Source organism: Myotis myotis, unplaced genomic scaffold (assembly GCF_014108235.1).
Source record: "Myotis myotis isolate mMyoMyo1 unplaced genomic scaffold, mMyoMyo1.p scaffold_m19_p_12, whole genome shotgun sequence".
Lineage (NCBI taxonomy): Eukaryota > Metazoa > Chordata > Mammalia > Chiroptera > Vespertilionidae > Myotis > Myotis myotis.
Genome location: NW_023416316.1, coordinates 36,620,730 through 36,646,035, shown reverse-complemented (window position 1 = coordinate 36,646,035; position 25,306 = coordinate 36,620,730). Strand labels below are relative to the sequence as shown.

General features: G+C 38.5%; 1 protein-coding gene and 1 pseudogene across 11 annotated transcripts in view; one reads left to right on the top strand and one right to left on the bottom strand.

The window, feature by feature from the left end:
- Nucleotides 1-25,306, top strand: part of VPS13A (vacuolar protein sorting 13 homolog A) — a 196,918-nt gene that overhangs the window by 5,444 nt on the left and 166,168 nt on the right. For all 11 annotated transcript variants that reach the window (XR_004971254.1, XR_004971255.1, XR_004971256.1 and 8 more), the window contains exons 2-3: nucleotides 22,769-22,812; nucleotides 23,706-23,748. Coding sequence is in view for 8 of the 11 variants with exons in the window: in XM_036330768.1 (XP_036186661.1) it covers nucleotides 22,769-22,812; nucleotides 23,706-23,748 (87 nt within the window). In the remaining 3 variants the exon portion in view is untranslated. The remainder of the gene's footprint in view (nucleotides 1-22,768; nucleotides 22,813-23,705; nucleotides 23,749-25,306) is intronic.
- LOC118667662 lies at nucleotides 1,184-1,719 on the bottom strand (annotated as a pseudogene).

Genomic DNA, 25,306 nt, shown 5'->3' with positions numbered 1-25,306 from the left:
TAAATGGTGTTGGGAAAATCGGACAGATACATAAAAAAATTCTAGAACATTTTCAACACCCACAAGATAAACCTCATACCCATTAATAGTTACTATAAATTCTTAATCTTCCTCCACTTCACCTCTGGCAACCACTAATCTACTTCGTTTTGATGGATTTGCCAGTTCTGGACATTTCATTTAAATGGAATCATACAATATACATGGCCTTTCATTTCTGGTTTTTTTTTTTTTTTCACTGATCATATTTTTGAGGTTCATTCATGTAGTATGTATCAGTATTCATTACTTTTTAAGACTTAAGAATATCCCATTTTATGAGTACATCACATTTGTTTATCCTTTATTCAGTTGATGGACATTTAAGTTATTCCTGCTTTTTGGCTTTTATGGGTAATGCTGCTATGAGCATCTATAATAATAAAAGCATAATATGCTAATTAGATTGGACAGATGAAAGACCTTCTGGACTTCATTCTGGATGTCCTTCTGGACGAAGCCACAGTGAGAGGGGAGGACCGGGGGCGGGGGGGCGAGGCAGAGGTGGCTAGTGGAGATCAGGCAGGCAGGCAGGCAAGCAGTTAGGAGTGATCAGGCAGGCAGGCGAGCAGTTAGGGGTGATCAGGCAGGCAAAGGCGGTTAGGGGCGATGAGGCAGGCAGGCAGAGGTGGTTAGGGGTGAAGAGGCAGGCAGGTGAGCAGTTAGGAGCCAGAGGTACCGGATTGCGAGAGGGATGTCCGACTGCCAGTTTAGTCCTGATCCCGCAGGGACAGTCGGATATCCCCCAAGGGGTCCAAGATTGCGAGAGGGTGCAGGCTGGGCTGAGGGACCTCCCCTCCACCCCCCATATACAAATTTCATACACCGGGCCTCTAGTTCATATATAAGTATTTTGTGGGCATATGTTTTAAATTCTCTTGGGTATATACCTAGAAGTGGAATTGCAGTCATATTACTTTTTAAGGAACTGCCAAACTCTTTTCCAAAGTGTTGGTTTTCTTTTTTTGGGGGAATGGTACCAAATTACTTTATTTGAAGGAATGGTACAAACGAAAGACATGAGTGGATGGTATGATACCAGTTATAGAAAAGGTAAAGGCAACTCTAGCATGCACATATTGCTTTGATGACCAGGCAAGTCACCTCCTTGGCTATGGGAAGCCAGCCTAAGGCTTAGCTCTCATCAGTTTCCCAAGGTGTGCTTGTCGAAGAGATAGTCTGCCATGTCAGTTTTAGAGGCCTCCCTGTGCAAGTTGGTTACGTGGTCACCCAATTCTTTGATGGATTTCACCTGCTCATTCTGGTAGTGAGTCTCAAAGAAGTCACACAAGTGAGGGTCATTTTTGTCAGTGGCCAGTTTGTGCAAAGTACAGTAGTGACTGATTCACTTTCTTTTCCAAGTGTAATGCACACTTCATTGCAATTCAGCCCATTCTCCCAGGCATCACAGTCTGGTTTCTTGATATCCTGAAGGAAGATTCAGCCACCTTGTTGATTCTGCAGCTTCATCACTTTCTCAGCATGTTCCCTCTCATGAGATTGGTGAAGAAAATATTTGGCAAGATTCTTCAAAGCCACATCATCCTGGTCAAAGTAGCTAGACATGGACAGGTAGACATAGGAAGCATAGAGCTCCAGGTTTATCCGGCGGTTGATGGCAGCCTCTGAGTCCTGGAGGTAGTTCTGGCCCACCTGGGAGGTGGACTTGGTCGTTGTCATGGTGGGCAGCTAAGGAGAGGGGGCTGTGCAGCACTGGAGCGGTGGTGGGGGCCTTGGGATGTCCAAGGGCACTGAGAGGAGGTGGCAGAAGGCTGGATCTGGGCAGTGGGCTGCGTTGGTCGAACTCCCCATTCTGTCCAAGCACTGTTGAAGCAGGAAACCCATGGCCACTCCGCAAAGACTGTCCAAAGTGTTTGTTTTCTTATTGTCTGGTATTGAGAGTTCTTTAGATATTATGAATACAAGCTCTTTTCCAGATATGTAACTTGAAAATATGTTCTCTCACTCGTTTTCCGGGCTTGTCTTTGCAAAGCAAAAGTGTTAAATTTTGATCAAGTCCAGTTCATTAAAAATTTTTGAGTCATTTTTTTGATTGTGTATCTATGAAATCTTTGCCTAACCTGAAGTCATAAAGATTTTCTCCTACATTTTCTTTTATAAGTTTATAATTTTACTAGAAGCCCTGTGCACAAATCTGTGCGCCTGTAGCTCGCTGCCACCCTCCTGTAGCTCCCTCCGGCCCCGCTTCCCCCCATAGCTTGCTGCCCTGCCCCCTCCTGCAGCTCTCTGCTTGTAGCTCGCTGCCCTACCCTCCTGCTGATCTGTGATCTGGTCATTACTAGGTCAGTCGTTATGAAATGACCATTTGCATGTTACATCTTTATTATATAGGATATTTCACATTTAGATTTCTGATCTATTTTTGTATAAGGTATGGTATAGATTGAGGGTTGAGATTGATTTGTTTGCATGTGGATGCAAATATCCAATTGTTCTAGCATCATTTACTGAAAAGAATATCCTTTGTCTATTCAATATCTTTGTACTTTTGTAAATATCAGTAGACTTTATATTGTGTGGGTTTAGTTTTGGATTGTAATCGTTTCAGTGATTGGTGTGTCTGTCTTTTTGCCAATACCACATTTGTCTTAATAACTATCTTAGTAGTAGTCTTGAAATCAGGTAGTGTGATTCCTCTAACTTGGGTATTTATCATATTTTAAAATAACATGTCAGTGTTTTCTGTATAGAAGCTTTAAATAAAAGCTGGAAATTAAAAATAAATTGAAAATTTAAAAAGTAATATTTTATAAACTTAGAGGATTTTAAAGAACAGTCTTTGGAAATTTTAATAATAGAAACTAGATGCTGCATAGGAAAAATGTTAAGGTTATGGACTTAATATTTTAGGGTCTAATGTCAGAGAGACCTATTAGTTGTAAATGTATGCTTTGGTAGAATTCTATGTAGTAATCCAGCTAATTTCACTGTTAGCATAATAATAGTGTAAATTAGTACTTAGGAGTTATATGGGTGACTCCAAACTTAATAATGGGTAGGTAGTACTTTGAAAATTTGTTTCTGAGATTTTTCTTTGGAAATTAGAATCCATTTTTTTTCCTTAGAAATGTTGTTTTATATGAGTGAAGAGTTTCCAAAAACCTATTTAATTATAATGTAGCTGGACAGTGCTACTTTACTGGACCCTATAGAGTAAGTATATTAAATGCTGGAGTCTTCTAAGTATTTTTTGGGAAGGGAAAGAGAAGTTGAGCTCTATCTCAGCTCTTGGCAATTTTGATGTTGATCAGGTATACTCTTTCTATACTACTATTTACAAATCTGCACTCTTCTTATATCAACTTTTTAAGGAGGTGGCAGTGCTTCATAGACTCATCTGAGATTCACCATCTAACTTTCCAAAAACAATTTTAACATTTCACATTTCTTTCAAGAGCTAGGCTGCAACAGAATCAGTCATAGGTGCTTGTTATAAATACAGATTTTTGAATACTTTGCAGAGATTATATATAACTCACTTCTGTGGAGTAGGACAGCAAAATATTTTCTTCCTTTCGTTTGTTTAACAAATAACACAGGCACTACTAGGTGCCTTTTAAAAGTACTTTAGAGAAAAGTATTAGAAATTCAGGGGCAGAAGCAGTAGTAAGGGTGGCTTGTGTGATAGAATTATCATTTGTAAGATGGAGTACCTATGTACTTATACTTTACAGCCTCCTCTTATTACAGTAGTTTCCCTGTGTCCACAAGGTATATGTTCCAAGACCCCTAGTGGGTGCCAGAAACTGCAGATTGTACCGATCTTGTATATACTCTGTTTTTTTCCCCCTGTACATACATACCTTTTCACTTAAAGGAAGATCTTTACTGCTTTTTGGCAAAGCCGAACTGCCAGTATCACTACTCTTGCACTTTGGGGCTGTTATTAAGTAAAATACTGCAATCCTGACAGTCAATTTGATAACCTAGCTGGCTACCAAGAGACAATAATGAGCCAGGAGAATACACAGCATGGATACACTGGTCAAAGGGATGATACCTAGAGAGTTGGAGCAAGACAGTGTGAGATTTCATGATGCTACTCAGGACAGTGCACAATTTATAACTTACGAATTGCTTATTTCTGTAATTTTCCACTGATTATTTTCAGATCACAGTTGAACACTGGTAACTGGGACCCTAGTTAAATGAAATTCGGGAAAGCGAAACGTAGGATAAAGGGGAATTCCTTCTCCTTCTTTCCCTTGTTTTCTCTAAAATTAACATACGTGGACAAATTGGTAATTTTTTGTTGTTATGCCTGTCATTTATGTAACATTAGAAGCTCAGATTTGTTTTTAACTAATTTGCTTAGTCTGTTTTTGAAATGTTAATCTTTCAGTGTTATTTTTATAATAGTCTTTTCCTCCCCAATTGATATCTTTTACCTCAATTTAAAGACACACAAAAAAGGAGGCTCAGAAACATTAAGCAACCAAATTACAGAGATAGTAAGTAGCAAAGTTGGGATTTGAGCACAGATTCATCTGACTTCAATGCCCAAGATTTTTTTAAAATTTATCTTTATTGTTGAAAGTATTACAGATGCCCCCCTTTTTTTCCCTCATTGACCCTTCTCTTCTCTACTCCCGTCCCCTTCGCAGGCCTTCACCCCACTATTGTCTGTGTCCATGGGTTATGCATATATGTATATAAATTCTTTGGTAGATCTCTTCCTCCCCCACTCCCCTCAGGAACCTCAGTCTGTTACATGCTTCTATGTCTCTGGATCTATTTTGTTTGTCAATTTATTTTGTTCATAAGTTTTCACATATAAGTGAGATCATGTGATACTTGTCTTTCTCTGACTGACTTGTTTCATTAGCATGATATTCTCCAGGCCCCTTCATGCTATCTCAAAGGGTAAGAGATACTTCTTCTTTTTTTTTTTTTTTTTTTTTTTTTTATAGCTGCATAATATTCCATTTTATAAATGTACCACAGTTTGTTTGTTTTTTTATTCATTTCATCTACTGATGGGCACTTGGGCTGTTTCCAAATCTTAGCTATTGTAAATAACATTGCTTTGAACATACATGTGCATATATTCTTTCTGATTGGTGTTTTGGGTTTCTTAGGATATATTCTTAGAAGTGGGGTCACTAGGCCAAATAGCAGTTCCATTTTTAATTTTTTGAGGAAACTCCACAGTTTTCCACAGTGGCTGTACCAGTCAGTCTACATTCCCACCTGCAGTGTACAAGGGTTCCTTTTTCTCCACATCCTTGCCAGCACTTGTTGCTTGTTGACTTATTGATGATAGCCATTCTAGTGGGTGTGAGATGGTGGTACCTCTGGCATTTTAGTTTGCATCTCTCTGATGATTAGTGATTTTGAACATTTTTCCATATGTCTCTTGGCCATTTGTATGTCCTTTTTGGAGAAGTGTCTATTTAGGTTCTCTGTCCATTTTTTTTTTTTTATTGGATTGTCTCCCTTTTATTGAGTTGTATGAGTACTTTATATATTTTGGAAATTAACTGCTTATCAGAGGTATCATTGACAAATATTTTCTCCTATACAATGGATTCCCTTTTCATTTTGATGCTGGTTTCTTTTGCTGTGCAGAAGCTTTTTATTTTGATACAGTCCTATTTATTTTTTGTTTCTCTTGCTCTAGATGTATCAGTGAAAATTTTGCTATGTGAGATGTCTGATATTTTGCTATGTTTTCTTCAAGGATTTTTATGGTTTCATGATTTACAGTTATGTCTTTTATCTATTTTGAGTTTGTTCTTGTGTATTATGTAGGTTGGTGGTCTAGTTTCATTTTTTTGCAGGTACCTGTCCAATTTTATCAATACCATTAATTGAAGAGACTATCTTGACCCCACTGTATGCTTTTGCCTCCTTTATCAAGTATTAATTGAGCATAATGGTTTGGGTCAATTTCTGGGTTCTTTGTTCCATTGGCCTATATGCCTGTTCTTGTGCCAGTACCAGGCTGTTTTGAGTACAGTGGCTTTGTAGTATATAACTTGATATCTGGTATTGTGATTCCTCCAACTTTGTTCTCCTTTCTCAAGATTGCTGTGGCTATTCGGGGTCTTTTCTAGTTCCATATAATTTTTGGAGTATTTGTTTTAGATCTGTAAAATATGCCATTGGTATTTTAATAGAGAGTTCATTGAATCTATAGATTGCTTTGGGTAGTATGGACATTTAAGTGATGTTAATTCTACCAATCCATGAAGATGATATATTCTTCCTCTTGTTTATATCTTCCTCTGTCTCTTTTTTCAGTGTCCTGTAGTTTTCTGAGTACAGGTCTTTTACCTCCTTGGTTAGATTTATTCCTAAGCATCTTAATTTTTTTATTGCAGTGGTAAATGTGATTTTAAATATCTTTTTAGTTTCTCTTTCTGTGCGTTCATTATTGGTGTATAAAAAAGCCATAGATTTCTGGGTGATAATTTTGTATCCTGCTACATTGCCAAATTCATTTATTAAATCTAGTAGTTTGGTGGAGTCTTTAAGGTGTTTTGTGTTTTTGTTTTTTTTTTAAATGTGCAATATTATGTCATCAGGGAATAATGATAGTTTTACTGCCTCCTTTCCAATTTGGATGCCTTATTTAGGTTTTCATCTTGTCTGATAGCTGTGGCTAAGATTTCCAGTATTATGTTGAGTAAGTTGTGAAAGTGGACATTCCTATCTTGTTCCTGTTCTTCGGGGGGAATGCTTTTCGTTTTTGCCCATTGAGAATGATGCTGGCTGTGGGTTTGTCATATATGGCCTTTATTATGTTGAGGTATGATCCCTCTATTCCCACTTTCCTGAGAGTTTTTATCAAAAATAGGTGTTGGATTTTATCGAATGCTTTTTCTGTGTCTATTTATATGATGATATGGTTTTTTCTTTCAGTTTATTTATGTGATATGTCACATTTATTTATTTACGAATATTGTACCAGCCTTTTTTGAGATGTCTTCTCTGATCTATGTGTTACTTAAAACTAATGTTTATTTAATAATAATCACATTTTATGATTTTTCATCTTTTTTTCTGTTACCAATTTCTAATTCAAGTCTGTTGTGGTCTGAAAGCAAACTTTGTATGACTTCTATTCATTTAAATTTGTTGAGGTATGTTTTATGGCCCAGAGTGTGGTCTATCTTGGTGAATACTCCATGTGAGGTTGAGAAAAATATGTATTCTGCTGCTGTTGGATGAAATGCTCTGTAAGTTTCAATTAGATACCTTTATTTTTAATTGAGTGTTTATATTTAGAGTGGTTTCTTGTAGATACCTTATAGTTGGTCTTTAAAATCTTTTTAAAATTTTATTTATTGATTTTAGAGAGAGAGGAAGGAAGAGAGAAATATTGACTTACTGATCCACCTATTTATGAATTCATTGGTTAATTCTTGTATGTGCCTTGAGCAGGGATTGAACCCATAATCTTGGCTAACGGGGAATATGCTCTAACCAACAGAGCTACCTGGCCAGGGCTATAGTTGAATTATGTTTTCTTTTTTCTTTTTTTTTTTTTTTAAATATTTTATTGATTTTTCACAGAGAGGAAGGGAGAGAGATAGAGAGCTAGAAACATCAATTAGAGAGAAACATCGATCAGCTGCCTCCCGCACACCCCCTACTGGGGATGTGCCTGCAACCCAGGTACATGCCCTTGACCGGAATCAAACCTGGGACCTTTCAGTCCGCAGGCCGACGCTCTATCCACTGAGCCAAACCGGTTTCGGCGTGAATTATGTTTTCTTATCCACTCTGTCAAGTCTCTGTTTCTTAATTATTATGTTAAGATCATTATTTTCTCTAAAGTGATTATAGTTGGATTAATGGATTTATAGCTATCATATTTGTAGCTCTTCTATATGTCGCATGTCTTTGCTTTTAAAATCTTCCTCTTTTTTTCTGCCTTCTCTGGTTTTAATTGAGCATTTTGTATGACCTAATTTTTTTAATTCTCTTAGCATATCAATTATACTTCTTTACATTTTTTGAATGGTTGGCCTAGAATTGCATTATACATTTAGTCTAATTCCACTTTTTTTTTTAAAATTAATAAGTCTTTATTGTTAAGATTATTACAGATGTTCCTCCTTTTTCCCTCATTGCGCCCCTCCACCCCATGCCCCTTACTCCCCGCCACTGTCCTCGTCTATAGGTGTAAGGTTTTTGTTCAATCTCTTCCCACACTCCCCACACCCCCTTCCCCCCGAGAATTGTCAGTCCACTCCCTTTCTATGCCCCTGATTCTATTATATTCACCAGTTTATTCTATTCATCAGATTTTTTTATTCACTTGATTTTTAGATTCACTTTTTGATAGATATGTATTTGTTGTCACTTTGTTGTTCATAATTTTTATCTTTACCTTTTTCTTCTCCCTCTTCTTAAAGAATATCCTTCAGTATTTCATATAATACTAGTTTGGTGGTAATGAACTCCTTTAGCTTTTTCTTGTCTGTGAAGCTCTTTTTCTGACCTTCAGTGCTAAATGATAGCTTTGCTGGGTACAGTAATCTTGGTTGTAGGTTCTTGCTATTCATCACTTTGAATATTTCTTGCCACTCCCTTCTGGACTGCATAGTTTCTGTTGAGAAATCAGTTGACAGTTATATGGGTACTCCCTTGTAGGTAACTAACTGTTTTTCTGTTGCTGCTTTTAAGATTCTCTCTTTGTCTTTTGCCCTTGGCATTTTAACTATGATGTGTCTTGGTGTGGTCCTCTTTGGATTCCTTTTGTTTGGGGTTCTCTGCACTTCTTGGACTTGTAAGTCTTTTTCTTTCACCAGGTAAAGGAAGTTTTCTGTCATTATTTCTCCAAATAGGTTTTCAATATCTTGCTCTCTCTCTCTTGTTCTGGCACCCTTATAATTTGGATGTTGGTACGCTTGAAGTTGTCCCAGAGGCTCGTTACACTATCTTCATATTTTTGGATTCTTTTTTCTTTTTGTTTTTCTGGTTGGGTGTTTTTTGCTTTCTCGTATTTTAAATCTTTGACTTGATTCTTGCGGTCCTCTATTCTGCTGTTGGGTCTCTGTATATTATTCTTTATTTCAGTGTATGCTTAATTTCTAATTGGTCCTTTTTCATATCCTTGAGAGTCTCACTACATTTCTCGGAGGTTTCTAGAAGATTCTTGAGTAACTTTATAACAGTAGTTTTGAACTCTATATCCAGTAGTTTGCTTTCATCTATTTCTTTCATTTGTGACTTGTTTCTTTGTCTCCGCATTTTGGCTGCTTCCCTGTGTTGATGGAGTGGCCTTGTGTGGTAGGTGTCCTATAGGGCCAGTGGCTCAGTCTCCGCAATCACCCGAGGTGGACACTCTTGGTGCACCCCTTTGTGGGCTGGGTGCACAGTCCTTTGTAGTTAAGCCTTGATTGCTATTGGTATCACTGGGAGGAATTGACCTCCAGGCCAATTGGCTGTGAGGACTAGCTGTGTCTACAATGGAAAAACTGCTGTGCTGGAGACACCCTTCTGGGGTAGGACTTGCTTCGGTGGGGCTTTGGTGCTCACTGAGTCTGTCCCTTGAGTGTGTCCCTTATGGATCTGAGGAGTTGTAATCTCTATGGTCTCACACTGATCACTGGGTACACTGGCTCTTGGATCTCCAAGGAGGTGCTAAGTGAGCCACTGCCTGAGACTACCCAGCAGGAGCTACAGAGAGATCTGCAGATTCCTCCTCTTTGTTTGGGGTTTGGAAGTGCCCAGATGAGGCCCAGCTGTGAAGCAAGGCCAGTTGCTGCTGCTGAGCCTTGGGCCTTCTTTTGGAAGCTTTGGAGTTTTCTGAACCAGCTGCACTTTGTTAGGTTTTATGCTACGAAAGGATGGGACATTCATATGCAAAAGTCTCTCCTCACAGCTTGGGTGGGGTTATAAATTGGGTGGGGCGAGATCTCTGGGAATCACCAGGGCGGAGCAAACCGCAATGGCTGCCAGTCAGCCCTGCATTGGAGAGGCCCCCGCATCTCCGCAATCTGTGCCCCCGCACAGGAACAATGATCACTGCGGGCACCTCTGAGAGAAAGCTTCCCTCGTGTTCCAGCCTGTTGCCAGACAGTCCAAACTCTCCCCATATTACTCTGGGTCCCCAGAGTCTCGCCTGGAACTGGAGTTCAGAGCCATCGGGAGATGGTATCTCCCTTCCTATTGAAAAAAACAACCACATTGCACCCAGTTGCCAGCCCGTTTCTCGCGTGCCTCTGCACTTCCGCACCTCCTATAAGTCTCAATGTGCTTTTTTTGTTCCTTCTAGTTGTGAAACTTCCACTCAGCCAGCTTTCCCGTGGTTTTGGATGACCAATGTTTTGTCTTTTCGTTGTAGTTTTGATGTGGTTGTGAGAGGCAGCAAGTACATGTTTTTACCTATGCCGCCATCTTGGTTCCTCCTAATTCCACTTTTAATAACACTATACTGCCTCACAAATAGTGGAGTTACCTTATGATAGAGTAACCCAATCTATTCCTTCTGTCCATTATAATGTTGCTGTCATTTATTTCACTTATTCATAAGCTGTACTCAGTGCGCTGATGCTATTATTGTTTTAAGCAATTTTCATTAGATTATTCAGAATAAGGAAAACAAAAGGCTTAATTTATTTCTTTTCTCATGTTCTTATGGATCAGAGTTTCTGACGTATGTCATTTTTTGTTTAACCTGAAAACTTTTAACACTTCTTGTAAGGGAGGTCTACTAGCAAAAATTCCATTAGTTTTTGTGCCTGAGAAAGTATTTCTTTTTGCCCTCTCCCCCTTTCAAAAAATGTGCTAAGATAAAACATAGACTGTCATCTTAATTCACGATTTTTAAGTCTACTAGTATAGTGCATTGGCATTGAGTATATTCACATTATTATATAACCATCACCACCATCTATCTTTAGAATTCTTTATTTCACAAAACTGAAATATTATGCCCATCCTATATAATAAAAGCCTAATATGCAAATCGACTGAATGGTGGAAAGACTGGTCACTATGACGTGCACTGACTGCCAGGGGGGCAGACGCTCAACACCCCAAACCCACGGGCCCCAGGCTAGCCAAGGCGGGTGCCAGTGGGGGCCCCCCAATCGCTCCCCAGTCACCCCGCAGAGGGAGGCGACTGGCAGCAGCGGCCGGAGGCGGGGCTGGGGGCAGGGCCAGCGAGTGGGAGGGGCCAGGCTGGCCAAGGTGGTTGCCAGCGGGTACTCCCCCCCTCCAATCACCCCACGGGTTGCCCCACAGATCGTCCCTGATCGCCGGTCAGGCCTAGGGACCCTACTCATGCATGAATTTCGTGCATCGGGCCTCTAGTTAAGCAATAACTACATATTTCCCTTCACTCCTAGTAACTACCATGGTATTTTTTGTCTCTCTGTATTTGACTGGGATAGGTACCTTATATAAGTGTTACCATACAATATTTGTCCTTTTGTGTCTGGCTTATTTCACTTAGCTTATTTCACTTAATATTTTCAAGGTTCATTTATGTTGTTGCCTATGTCAGAGTTTCAGTTATTTTTAAGGCTGAATAATATTTTATTGTATGTCTATACCACATTTTGTTTCTCAATCCATCTGTCAGTGGATACATGGGTTGCTTCCATCTTTTTGCTATTGTGAATAATGCTGCTATAGACTTAAGTATACAAATATCTCTTTAAGTCCCTGTTTTCAAATATTTTGGGTATATACCTACCAGTGGAATTGCTGGTTCATATGGTAATTTTATTTTTATTTTTGAGAAACTGCATACTACTTTCCATAGAGGCTTCACTGTATTCCTACCAACAGTGCACAATGTTCTAATTTCTTCACATCTTCAGAAATGTTTGTTATTTCCTGTTTTGTTGATAGAAGCCATCGTAATGAGTGTGAGGTGATATCTTATTGTCATTTTGATTCAAATTTCCCTAATCATTAGTGATGTTGAACATCTTTTCCTGTGTTTATTGGCCATTTGTATCTCTTCATTGGACAAATGTTTGTTCAAGACCTTTGGCCATTCTTTAATTGCTTTTTGTTGTTGAGTTGTAGGAGTTCTTTATATATTCTGTATATATGATTTATAAATATTTCTCCCATTCCTGTGTTATCTTTGTGCTGTTGATAGTTTCCTATGATGCACAAAAGTTGAAATCCAAATCATCTCTTTTTTGGTATTATTTCTTGTGCTTTTGGTGTCATATCCAAGAAATCATTGCCAAATCCAGTGTCATGGAACTTTTTACCTATGTTTTCTTCTAAGAGTTTTATAATTTTAAGGCCTGACATTTATATCTTTGACTGTTTTGAGTTAATTTTTGGATATGTTACATGGCTTTGGTATTAAATTAATGCTGCCCTCATAGATTGAGTTGGGAAGCATTTCTCTCATTTCAGTTTTTTTGGAAGAGTTTGCGGAAGATTGGTGTTTTCTTTTAAATGTTTGGTAGAGCCGAAACCGGTTTGGCTCAGTGGATAGAGCGTCGGCCTGCGGACTGAAGGGTCCCGGGTTCGATTCCGGTCAGGGGCATGTACCTGGGTTGCGGGCACATCCCCAGTGGGAGATGTGCAGGAGGCAGCTGATCGATGTTTCTCTCTCATCGATGTTTCTAACTCTCTATCTCTCTCCCTTCCTCTCTGTAAAAAATCAATAAAATATATTTAAAAAAAAAAAAATAAATGTTTGGTAGAATTCATAGTGAATCCATCTGTTCTTGTTTTTTTGTTGTTGTTGTTGTGAGGTTCTTGATTACTGGTAAAAATCTCCTTACTAATTACAGCTCTGTTTAGATTATCGGTATTTTTTAAAAATATATTTTTATTGATTTCAGAGAGGAAGGATGAGGGAGAGAGAGATAGAAACATCAATGATGAAAGAGCCAGATTATCCGTATTTTTAAGATTTATTAGTATTAGAGTTTTGTTTCCAGGGTTATATCCATTTCATCTAGGTTATCCAATTTATTGACATACATTACTTAATAGTGCTCTCTTATAATCTTTTTTATATCTGTAAAATTGGTAGTAGTGTCCCATTTTTTTTATCTTAGTTATTTGACTCTTCTTTCTTTTCTTCTTAGCTTAACTAAAGATTTGTTAATTTTGTTGATTTATTTGAAGACCCAACTTTTGATTTCATTGATTTTTCTATTGGTTTTATTGTTGCTGTTTTGCTTATCTCTATTATATTCTTTATTATTTTGATCTCTAGTAGCTTTGGGTTTAATACTTTTCTATTTCATTAAGATGCAGATTTAGGTTGTTGATTTGGGTTATGCATTCTTTTTTAACAAACATAGCTATACATTTCTTTCCCAGGGCAGCTTTTGCTATATCCTACAAATTTTGGTATGTTGTGTTTTCATTTTAATTTTTCTTGCTTTTACATTTTCTTGTGATTTCTTCTTTGACTCATTGCTTGCTTAAAAGTGTGTTGCTTGGCCTTAGCTGATTTGGCTCAGTGGGTAGAGCATCGGCCTGTGGACCTAAGGATCCAGTCAAGGCCACGCACCTCGGTTGGAGGTTCCTCCCCGGCCTGGGTCCTGATCGAGGCTCATGCAGAAGGCAACCAATTGATGTGTTTCTCTCACATCGGTTTCTCTCTGTCTTTCCCTTTCTCTTCCATTATCTCTAAAAATCAATGGAAAAATATCCTCAGATGAGGATTAACAACAACAACAAAAGTGTGTTCCCCAGTTGGCATGGTTTAGTAGTTGGGCATCGACCTATGAACCATGAGGTCACATTTTGATTCCTGGTCAGGGCACATGCCCTGGTTGCAGGCTTGATCCCCAGTGTGGGGTGTGCAGAAGGCAGCCAATCAATGATTCTCTCTCATAATTGATGTTTCTATCTCTTCCTCCCTCTCTCTTCTTTTCTGAAATTATTAAAGACATTTTTTAAAAAGTGTTAATTTTTTGGAATTTTTAGTTTTCCTTCTGCTATTGATTTCTAGATTCATTCCATAGTTATCAGAAAAGATACCTTATATGATTTTAATCTTTTAATATTTATTCAGATTTGTTGTCTAATATGTGACCTATCCTATAGAAAGTTCCATGTGACTTGAGAAAATTGTGTATTCTGCTGTTGTTGAGTAGAATGTTTTATATAAAGTTCGATTTGTCTATTTCCTTGTTAATATTGTTTTTTCTATCCATTATTAAAGTTGTACCAGTATATTGAAGTCTTGTTGTATAATTGTAGAGCTATCTATTTCTCTTTTCATTTCTGTCAATGTTTGCATCATATGTTTTTGAGCTCTGATATATATTTGTTTACAATTATTATATCTTTTTAGTGACTTGACCCTTTTGTCATCATAGAATATCCTTCTTTGGCTGTCATGGTGGCTTTGACTTGCAGCCCATTTTGTTTAATCTTATCTAATAAAGCGGGAATATGCAAATTGACTGTCACATCGTAACAGTCAAGATGGCTGCACCCACAGTGGAGGCAGGGATTCCGTAACACAAGATGGCTGCGCCCACAGCAGAGGCCGAGTTCCTGTACGAGCCTTAACGAGCAATCAGCAGAGACCTGAGGCTGCGCCCCCCCTGGCTGGTGAGGCTTAAAAGGAAACTCAGGCCACGCCCCCCATCCCGGCACCAGGCTGGGGCACCTCAGGCCGTGCCCCCTGCCCAGGAGGGCTTGACGGGGACCTCAGACCGCATCCCCTGCCCAGGAGGGCTTGACGGGGGTGGGGCTGGCCAGGTCTGGATCTAACCCAATGGGGATGGGGATGTCTGGGTCCTGGTCTCACGTGATTTTGAGGTGCTGCCGGTGGGTGGGGATTTGACTCTGGGCCCTGTGGCGTGCCCCAGACTCTGACAGGAGGAAGATTTTCATTTTACTAATTTTCTTCCATCTCTGACACTTCTATTATAGAGAAAGGGCAAATAGCAATATTAAGATATTTCCTCTAATTAATCCCCTTTTAATGTGCACAAAATTTGTGCACCAGGCCATTAGTATTAGTATAGCTATCTCTGCTACCCACAGGGGCACCTACATTTTGTATGTCTGTCTGGTGATTACAACACCATGGATTCAAACACATGTGGTTTGGATTCCTACCCTGCACAGCAGAAGACAATGGTAAACCACTGCTGCATTTCCTTTTCTTCTTATTATTTTTTACATTTTATTTTACTTTGAAAACCCTATGATGAGACAGTCCAATATGAAATATGAGATAGTGCTGAAAGGTGAGAGTTCCAGGTCAGAGAGTACTCAAATGGTTACTTGGGAAGAGCAGAGGACAAATACGGATAGCATTGTTGCTAATAATATAGACCAAAGCCAGAAGGACGTCTAGCGACTGATGAGCACAAAGGCAAAAGTAAAGTACAGTGCTGTACAACACATTCAATTAGAACATGGAATGTAACAATTATGAACCAAGGTAAACTGAAAATTATAAAGGAAGAAATGGAACAACTAAACATTGCCATGCTTGGTATTAGTGAGCTAAAATGGACTGGAATGCAACATTTCCAGTCAGATAACTACAAATTGTTCTACTCTGGACATGACAAACTCAGAAGAAATGGGGTGGCTTCACTACTGAGGTGAGATAGAGGACAGGCATTTAGGGGCTACACTGTAAAGGCTGACCAAGTAATATTGATGAGACTTATAGGGAAACCTGTTAACATAACCCTCCCTCAAGTCTGTGCTCCTAATTATATGCTGGAGATGAAGTCAGAAGCTCATGCCAATATCCAAGGAGACTTTGATCACACTTCAAAACAAAGCATGCTGATAATTATAGGTGATTGGAATGCAAAAGTAGGAAATGAGGGGTCAAAAATGAAGCAGGAAATTGGCTTGTGGATTTCTGTGAATCCAGCAACTTGTCCATTGCAAACACATGGTTCAAACAGCTGAACAGAAGACTATATATGGACATCACCAGATGGTAAATACAGAAATAAAAAAGACTATGTAATTGGAAGCAGGAGATGGAGAAGCTGTATTCTCTCCACTAAAACAAGAACAGAAGCAGATTGAGGCACTGACCACCAACTGTTAATATCAAACAGAATAAAGCTGAAGAAGAGCATGAAAATAATTATACTTTCAAAATATGATGTAAATAACATTCATGATGGATTTGAAGTCCACATAAAAAACAGATGGTTTAACTTGATTGACTGACTACCAGAAGAAGTGTGGACTAAAACTAGAAATATTATTAGGGAAGATGAGAATAAACAATGCTGGAAAGAAAAATCAAGATGGATGAAGGAAAAAACACTGAAAATTGTTAAAGACAGGCAAGAAGCAAAAGTAAAAAGGTGGCAAAAGCAGGGTGAGAACCCTGAATACAGTTTTCAACCACTATCATGTAGAGGTAAAGGGAACTAGTATAATAATCAATGTGAGAAGATAGAACAATAAAGAAGGAAAAACAAGTGACCAGAATATTAAAAAAATAAAACGAAATTCAAATAAATAGTAAGGCTGAACATCTACCACTGAAGCACATATTCTGACCAGGAGAAATTAAAGGGAAGGTGGAAAAAGTATATTGAAAAATATGTACAGAAAAGAGAAAAGTAGGACATTGTTTTGAAGAAGATTCTTGTGAGAAAGAAGCTGTAATTCTAGAAAGTGAAGTGAAAACTTCCCTGAAAGTATTGGGAAGAAATAAATTACCAGTTATATGGGATACCAATAGAATTATTTCAAGCTACAGAGACTGAATCTGTCAAGATCCTAACAAGAATATGTCAGTAAATATGGAAAATAAAACAGTGGCCTACAGACTGAAATGGTCAATATACATCCCAATTTTTAAGAAAGGAGATGACTAGGAATACAGTAACTATAGGACCATTACCCTAATTTCCCCACACAAATAAAGTGATGCTCAAGGTGATGCAGCAAAGGCTTCTATCATATGTAGAATAAGTACTGCCAGATGAAGGTTAGTCTGTGTTTTATAGACTATAGTAAAGCCTTTGTGTGAATCATGAAAAGCTGTGGTTTCTCTGAAAGAAATGGGTGTGATTCAGCACTTACTTGTTCTGATGCATAACCTCTGGTTGTGGGCAGGAAGCCACTGTGAGGACAGAATATGGAGAGACAGAATGGTTTCCTGTATTAGCAGACAAGGGCACATTTTATCTCCCTATTTTATAAGTATGTACTAGAACATATATAAAAAACTGGGCTAGACTCAGAGGAAGAAGGAGTGAAAATTGGTAGAAGAAATATCATTAACTTAAGATATGCAGGTGAGCATCTTACTGGCTGAAAGCAGCAATGGTTTGAAATGACTTCTGATGAATTGAAAGGAGAACGTGCCAAAGCAGGACTGTATTTGAACTTTAAGACAAAAATCATGATTACAGAAGAAATACATAACTTTAACATAGACTGTGCAGTTATTGAAATTGTTGAAGATTTCACTTATTTTGGTTTAGTCATCAATTCAAGTGGAGATAGCACCCAAGAAATCAAGAGAAGGCCGAGACTCGGAAGGGCAGCAATGAAAGAATTAGGAAAGATCACAGAGGTATCATTAGAGACCAAGGTTAAGATCATCCACACCCTCATATTCTAAATTACTATGTGTGGATGAGAAAGCTGGACAATGACGAAGGCTGATAGGGGAAAAAGATGACTCATTTGAAATATGGTGTTGGAGGAGAGCTCTATGGATACCCTGAACCACTAGAAAGATGAACAAGTAGGTCCTTGAGCAAATTAAGCCTGAAATATTGCTGGAGGCAAAAATGGCAAAACTGAAGCTGTTCTATTTTTCTCATATCATGAGAAGGCAGGATTCTTTGGAAAAGACAATAATTCTGGAAGAAAAATAGAAGGTGGCAGGAGAAGAGGGAAAACCACATATGAGATGGATTGACTTCATAAAAGAAGCCATAGGCATGAGTCCTCAAAGCTGAGCAAGGCTACTGAGGATAGGACATTGTGGATATCACATATTCATGTGGTAACCAGGATTTGGAGCCGACTCAGTGCCATATGGCATATGGCGGTGTGCGCGTGCAGACACAGGTACATACATCTCTGCCTTCTTTTGTTTATTGTTTGCATGGGAAATCTTTTTCCATTTGTTTACTTTCAACCCGCTCAAAGCTCGCTTCCCCACCCTCCTGTAGCTCTCTGCCACTTGTAGATCGATCATGACATTATGGTATCCCAGCTAATTTGTATATTCCTCTATTATTATATTAGACTAGAGGCCCAGTGCACGAAATTCGTGCACTGGGGGCGGTGGGGTTCCCTCAGCCCAGCCTGCTCCTCTCACAGTCTGGGAGCCCTCAGTGGATTTCCTACTGATGGGCACAGTCTGGCAGCAGAGGCTCGGAGCAGGCGTCCCGTGTGTGTGTATGTGTCTGTGTCTGCTGGGGCCTGCCCCCAGCCGCACCACGTAGGCTCGGAACAGTTGCCCCGTGTGTGTGTGTGTGTGTGTGTGTGTGTGTGTGTCTGCTGGGGGCCTGCCCCCAGCCACACCATGGAAGCTTGGAGCAGGCACCCCTCTGTGTTGATCTCTCAGGCTCCTGGCCTCCACTGCGTGTTGTTTTCTCCCTTGAGCTGTGGCCAGGGTGGGGTGCTGCCTGCAGGCTGCACTTTCCTGCTCCCGGATCGCCGAGGAGACCCAGGGGCAGGCCCTGCTGGGTGCTGCCTGCAGACCACGCTTTCCTGCTCGCGGATCACCACAGCGATCCGGGAGCAAGCCCTGCTGGGGGCTGCCTGCAAGCTGCGCTTTCCTGCTCCCGGATCGCCACCACAACCGGGGAGCGGGTCCTGCTGGGTGCTTCCTGTAGGCCGCACTTTCCTGCTCTCAGATCGCCATGGTGACCCAGGAGCAGGTCCTCCTGGGTGCTGCCTGCAGGCTGCGCTTTCCTGCTCGCGGATCGCCACGGGCGACCTGGGACCAGGCCCTGCTGGGTGCTGCCTGTTGGGGGCTGCCTGAGGGCCGCACTTTCCTGCTCTCGCATCGCCACAGCGACCCAGAAGCAGGCCCTCCTGGGTGCTGCCTGCGGGCGGCACTTTCCTGCTCTCGGATTGCCACGGCGACCCAGGAGCAGGCCCCTCTGGGTGCTGCCTGCGGGCAGCGCTTTCCTGCTCGCGGATCGCCACGGCAACCTGGGTGCAGGCCCTGCTGTGGGCTGCCTATGGGCAGTGCTTTTCTGCTCACGGATTGCCACTTGTAGATCGTCATGGCAACCCAGGAGCAGGCCCTCCTGGGAGGCCCAGATGGCGGTGGGCAGGTGGCGATCGCTGCTATCCCGCCCTGCCGCCCCGGGTTACACAGGGGAAGCCAGGATGGCTGCGGGTGAGCAGCGGATCACACTGTCCCGCCCCGCATGCAGTATGCAATTTTTTTTTTAAAAAAATATATTTTATTGTTTTTTTACAGAGAAGAAGGGAGAGGGATAGAGAGTTAGAAACATTGATGAGAGAGAAACATCGATCAGCTGCCTCCTGCACACCCCCCACTGGGGATGTGCCCGCAACCAAGGTACATGCCCTTGACCAGAATCGAACCCGGGACCCTTTAGTCCGCATGCCGACGCTCTATCCACTGAGCCAAACCGGTCAGGGCCAGTATACAAATTTAACGGCCATCTTTGTTGGGTTAAATTGCATACTCTTCTGATTGTCTGATGAGAATAGCGAAGGTACGGTCAATTAGCATCTTTGTCTTTTATTAGTGCAGATATTTTAAACTGATACCAACTTATCAGTAACTTTAGTCCTTTACAGTTCGCCTCCCCATCTTTGTTATTTATGTAACAAATGACATATTATATATCATGTACCTATTGGAGGCCCGGTGCACAAATAAGTCGCTCAGTCCAGCCTGCACCCTCTTGCAGTCCGGGACCCCTAGGAGAATGTCCACCTGCTGACTTAGGCCTGCTACCCGGGGGATTTGGCCTAAGCTTGCAGTCAGACATCCTTAGTGCTTCTGAGGAGGCAGGATGGGCTTCTGCCACCACCGCTGTGCTCGCAGCCATCAGCCCGGTTTATGGCTGAGCGGAGCTGCCCCTGTGGGAGTGCACTGACCACCAGGGGGCAGCTCCTACCTTGAGCATCTGACCCCTGGTGGTCAGTGTGTGTCATAATGACTTGTCATTCCCAGCCGTTCCCGGTTGTTCTGCTATTAGGGTCAATTTTATTATATAGAATTGACATAGACTTATATTTTCTATTTCTTGTCTTTTAATTTCTGTAAAAGAACAAACAGTGGAGTTATAAAGTAAAATTATAATACTACTTTTTTATTTTTTATTTTATTTTATTATTTTTTAATCTTTAAATTCTTTTAGTTAAGGGATTATAAATGTGCCCTCATTCCCCCCCATTAACTCCCATCCTCCCCCCCCCCCCCACTCACGTTCTCATCCCCCTGTTGTCCGTGTCCATTGGTTTGGTTTATATGCATGCATACAAGTCCTTTGGTTGATCTCTTGCCCTTACCCCCACCCTCCCCTACTTTCCCTCTGGGGATTAATAGTCTGATTGCTGTTTCTCTGTCTTTGGATCTGTCCCTGTTCATCAGTCTATGTTGTTATAATTATAATACTACTTTTTAAATACTTGTCCATGTATTTACCTTTACTGTAGAACTTTATATTTTTTCATATGGTTTTAAGTTGCTACCTAACACTTTTTCAACTTGGACTCCCTTTAAAATTTCTTGTAAAGCAGATCTACTGGTAATGAACTTCCTCAGAATTTTTTTTAAATCTGAAGACTTAATTTTATATTCATTTTTGAAGTAGGATGTTTTTCTGGATATAATGTTCTCAGTGGACATCTGCACTTTAAATATATCATCCCTGTGTTTTGTCTTGCAAGGTTTCTGCAGAGAAATCTACTGATAATCTTATTGAGGAATCTGTATATATGTCAGTCACTTTTTTTGCTGCCTCTAATCTTTCTTTGCCTTTGATTATCATGTTCCTTGATTGAGATTCTTGAATTCAGATATTCATGTCTTCCCTTAAATTTCGGAGTTTGGGCCATTATTTCTTCAAATAAGATCTCTTCCCCTTTCTTTATTTTTCCTCCTTTTGGACTTCCTTAGTACATACTTTTGATAATTTTCCCTGAGTCCTTTAGGCTCTGTTCACTTTTCCTTATATAAAATTTTTGCTCTTCTGTATTTTCAAATAACTTGTTTTCAAGTTTGCCAATTCATTCTTTTCAATTTGAGTCAGCTTTTGACTTTCTTTAGTGAATTTTTCAATTCAGTTATTCCTTGTACCTCTACTGGGATGTGTGTGTGTGTTTTCTCTGCTTTTATTGGAGATTTTTTTTGTTGTTGATCTAACTTACATATTACATGGTATAAATTTAAGGTGTGCAACATGTTGATTTGATACATTTATATACAGGATGGGGCAAAAGTAGGTCTACAGTTGTGAGTGGGTAATTTTGTGTATTCATAACTGTAAACCTATATTTGCCCCACCCTGTATTGCAGTATGTAGTTTTTGGCTAACGCCTTTACCCTGCCACATAATTATTGTGTGTGTGTGTGTGTGGTAAGAACATTTAAAATGTAGTGTCTTAGCAATTTTGAAGTATATAATACAATATTGTTGACTATAATCACTATGATGTACATAGATTTCCAAAACTCACTCATTTCCTAGATGCAAGTTTGTACACTTTAACATCTCTCCAGTTCCCCCACATCCCAGCCCCTAGTAACAAACATTCTACTCTCTGAGTCTACTTTTTTTATATTCCACATGCAATATTTGTCTTTCTATATTCTGGCTTATCTTACTAAACATAATGCCCTCCAAAGTCCATCCATGTTATAGAAAATGGCAGGATTTCCTTTTTTATTGTGACTGAATATTTCTCTCTCTCTCTCTCTCTCTCTCTCTCTCTCTCTCTCTCTCTCTCTCTCTCTCTGTGTGTGTGTGTGTGTATCACATCTTCATTCATCTGTTGATGTACACACTTAGGTTGATAACACATCTGGCTGTTGTTAATAATGTTGCAATAAACATGGGAGTGCAGATATCTTTGTGATAGCATGTTCTTCTTTCTTTTGGGTGTATACCCAGGAGTGGGATTTCTGGTTCATATTCAACATTTTTCTTAGTATTTGGTTTCCTTCAGTTTGATTATGATATGCCTAAGTGTAGATTTTTTGGGGGTATTTTTTTTGCTTTGTGTTCTTTGAGCTTCCTGGATCTATGGTTTGGTGTCTTTATCATTTATTTACTTTGGAAATTTATCATTCATTAGTACTTCATTTTTTTTTCTTCTGGTATTCCTATTATGCATATGTTACAACTATTACGATTGTCTTACAATTCTTGGATATTCTGTTTCATTACTTTTTCTTTTATTTTTCTCTTTGCATTTCAGTTTGGGAAGTTTGTTTCTGTATCTTGATGATTTTGGATTTAAAAACTTCTTTCCAGTTCATTGGGAGTGTATTTAAATACAATTTATTTTTTGTGTATTTTTTTGTATATCATGTTATCTTGCTAGATTTTTAATTATTTGTATAATTCTGATTAAAATGTAAAAACATGGAACTACAACTTCGGAGGTCATAATTTACAACAAATGACATTTTGGTCAAGCATACAGTCTTAGACTAGTTGAAGAATGAAGGTGAGCTTATACAATTATAGTTGAATTCTGTTTTATGTATATTGTAATTATTTTTTCTTAATATGACATTTTAGGGATGAAGTATATCTAACTTCTAAAATGAAAAATATTTGAATATTTCAACTTTATTTTTAATAACTTTTTTTAGGAGCTGTGGTCTTGAAGAACCTTGAAATTAAAGAAAATGCCCTGGTAGGTTTTGACTGTAAGAAAGTTGTTAGTGCATTTATGGACTTTTTCCTGATTTACTTTGTCACTTTAAATCATTTAATTTTGATAAAATTTTTTGAAAATAAGTTTTGTAAAATGTGAATTTGGCAAAATGAATTCTTACTCTCCTTAAAAGCACAAACTGAGTGTGTAATTTTCTCCATATAAAAATACTCCTAATGTTTCTTTTTATATGATGTTATTTTTAAAAACATTTATTTCTTAAAGTATAATTGATATAAAATGTTATTAGTTTCTGTATTTTTTCATTTTCCCAGTCATCTTCAGTATTTTATACCATTTTAATCATTTTTTACTATAGAATTGAGTGGCATTAATTACATTTACAGTGCTGTGCAACCATGACCAGTATGTGTTTCTAGAAGTTTGTCATTATGCCAAAGGGAACTCTGTAACCATAAAAGATACAACTTTCTAGACTTCCCTGTAGACCCTGGTAACCTCTAATGTATTTTCTATTAATTTGCCTATTTCAGTTATCTCATATAAATGGAATTAAGCTATTTTGTCATTTTTCTGTCTGGCTTGTTTTACTCATTGTAATTCCTTCAAGGTTTATCCACGTTGTAGCATGTTTCAGAACATCTTTCCTTTTTATGGCTTAGTAATATTCTATATGTATATGCCACATTTTGTTTATTCATCTGTTGATGGACACTTGGATTGTTTCTGTCTTTTGGCTTTTATGAACAATGCTGGTATAAATATTGACATACACATATCTATAAATTTAAATAAGCATTGAAGATAAAGGGAAGGTGTAAGTTAACTTTAAACCCTTTAAATAATTCTAGGAAGAAAAAAGTAGTCACCTGTTGTGTACTAATATTTTACATCTTTTTTTTTTTTTGTAGAGTCAACTGGATGTACCATTTAAAATTAAAGTTGGTTATATAGGTAAGCTGTGTTTGTTTGAACGTTCCCCTTGCTGGACATGCAACCAGAATAATATGCTTGGTATCCTTATTATGTGATATTTTTAATGTTTTTGAGCATTAATTATAAGTAATCATGTGTTTTTATCTAGATGGAGCTTAATCATATGACAAAAATATTGTATGGTCCATCTATATTTTGTCTAATATGTATGAAATTATATGCCTTATTAGATGTTAAAAATGAGTTAATTGAGAGCTAAGGTGTTACTTACTAGAAAGCATATAACCCCTCAGTTTTTTAGGTTTCTGACTAGTTATATTTGCTATAGTCTGTTTGGCCATGGATATGTGGTGTAAGGAGTAGGGTCTAGGTCAGCCAGACAGTGTGACTAGGGACCTATCAGAAATTGAGTTTCTACTCTGGAAGTTTTCTAGGTTGCCCTGAATATTGAGCTAGTTCTTGACCTGTATTATTTTACTGGTGTTCATACTTTACATTTTCCCCCTTTTTTAAAATTGAATTTATTGGGGGTGACACTAATTAACAAAATTACAAAGGTTTCCGTTGCACAATTTTATAACACATCATCTGTACACTGTACTGTGTGTTCACCACCCCAAGTCAAGTCAAACATTTTATGTTTATTGCTTGGGCAAAAACTAATTAGAATATGATGTTTTAAAATGCTTAATAAAAACGTGTTTGGTTTCTTAAATTATGTTGGTTTATTGTTTTAACTTTATTGTTTAAATTACTGTTTGAATTTTATTGCTTTAAATTTTATGCAAGATGGTAGTGTCATTAATTAAGATATGAAAGTATACAGATATACTTTGTTGTACAGATAAGTTTGTGTAGTAGGATTTATAGAAAGTTATTGCTACATATTGGTATCAGTGGGGGAACAAGGTATTTTGAAAGCTCATCTAAATTACATGATTAATGTCTTCATAATTTTGTGCACTTATGGTTGGTTTAGACCATTTGCCGAAGAAAATTTTCATTATCTTAATGTTGCTGAGACTCAAAGGATCTCTCTTCTCCCTTAATTTAAAGATGTTTTAGTATAAGAAGGGAAATCATGTAACCCATTGTTTTCCACCTAACATGTTTATTTTTGCATATTTCTATATGATTTTTTACATGCGTACCTTTTAATTACTTGTAATCATGGAATATGTACGATTTCATATTCTTTTTAGTTAACAGTAAAGATTTCTCATAATCCATGTTGATTTGACCTCATTTATTTTTTATGGTAGTGTTATAATCCAATGAATACATATTTGGAAATTGTATTTCCAAAGGTACAAAAATATTGCAGTGAACATATGCCTCACCATATTTAACAGTGATGAAAGGTAATTTTCATCGTTAATAAAAGATAGTGGAAAACTGTTTAGTAATGGAGAACTATTTTGTGTGTTTTGAAACTTAGGTGCACTGTTCCCTGGAAAAAGCTAAAGAAAAAAAAAAAGATAGTGTAATGTATACTGCATTAAGTACCAAATACATAAGATAATTTTGAGAATCATTTAAGGTGTTGTTTGCATACCCCTAACACAGCACCTATCTT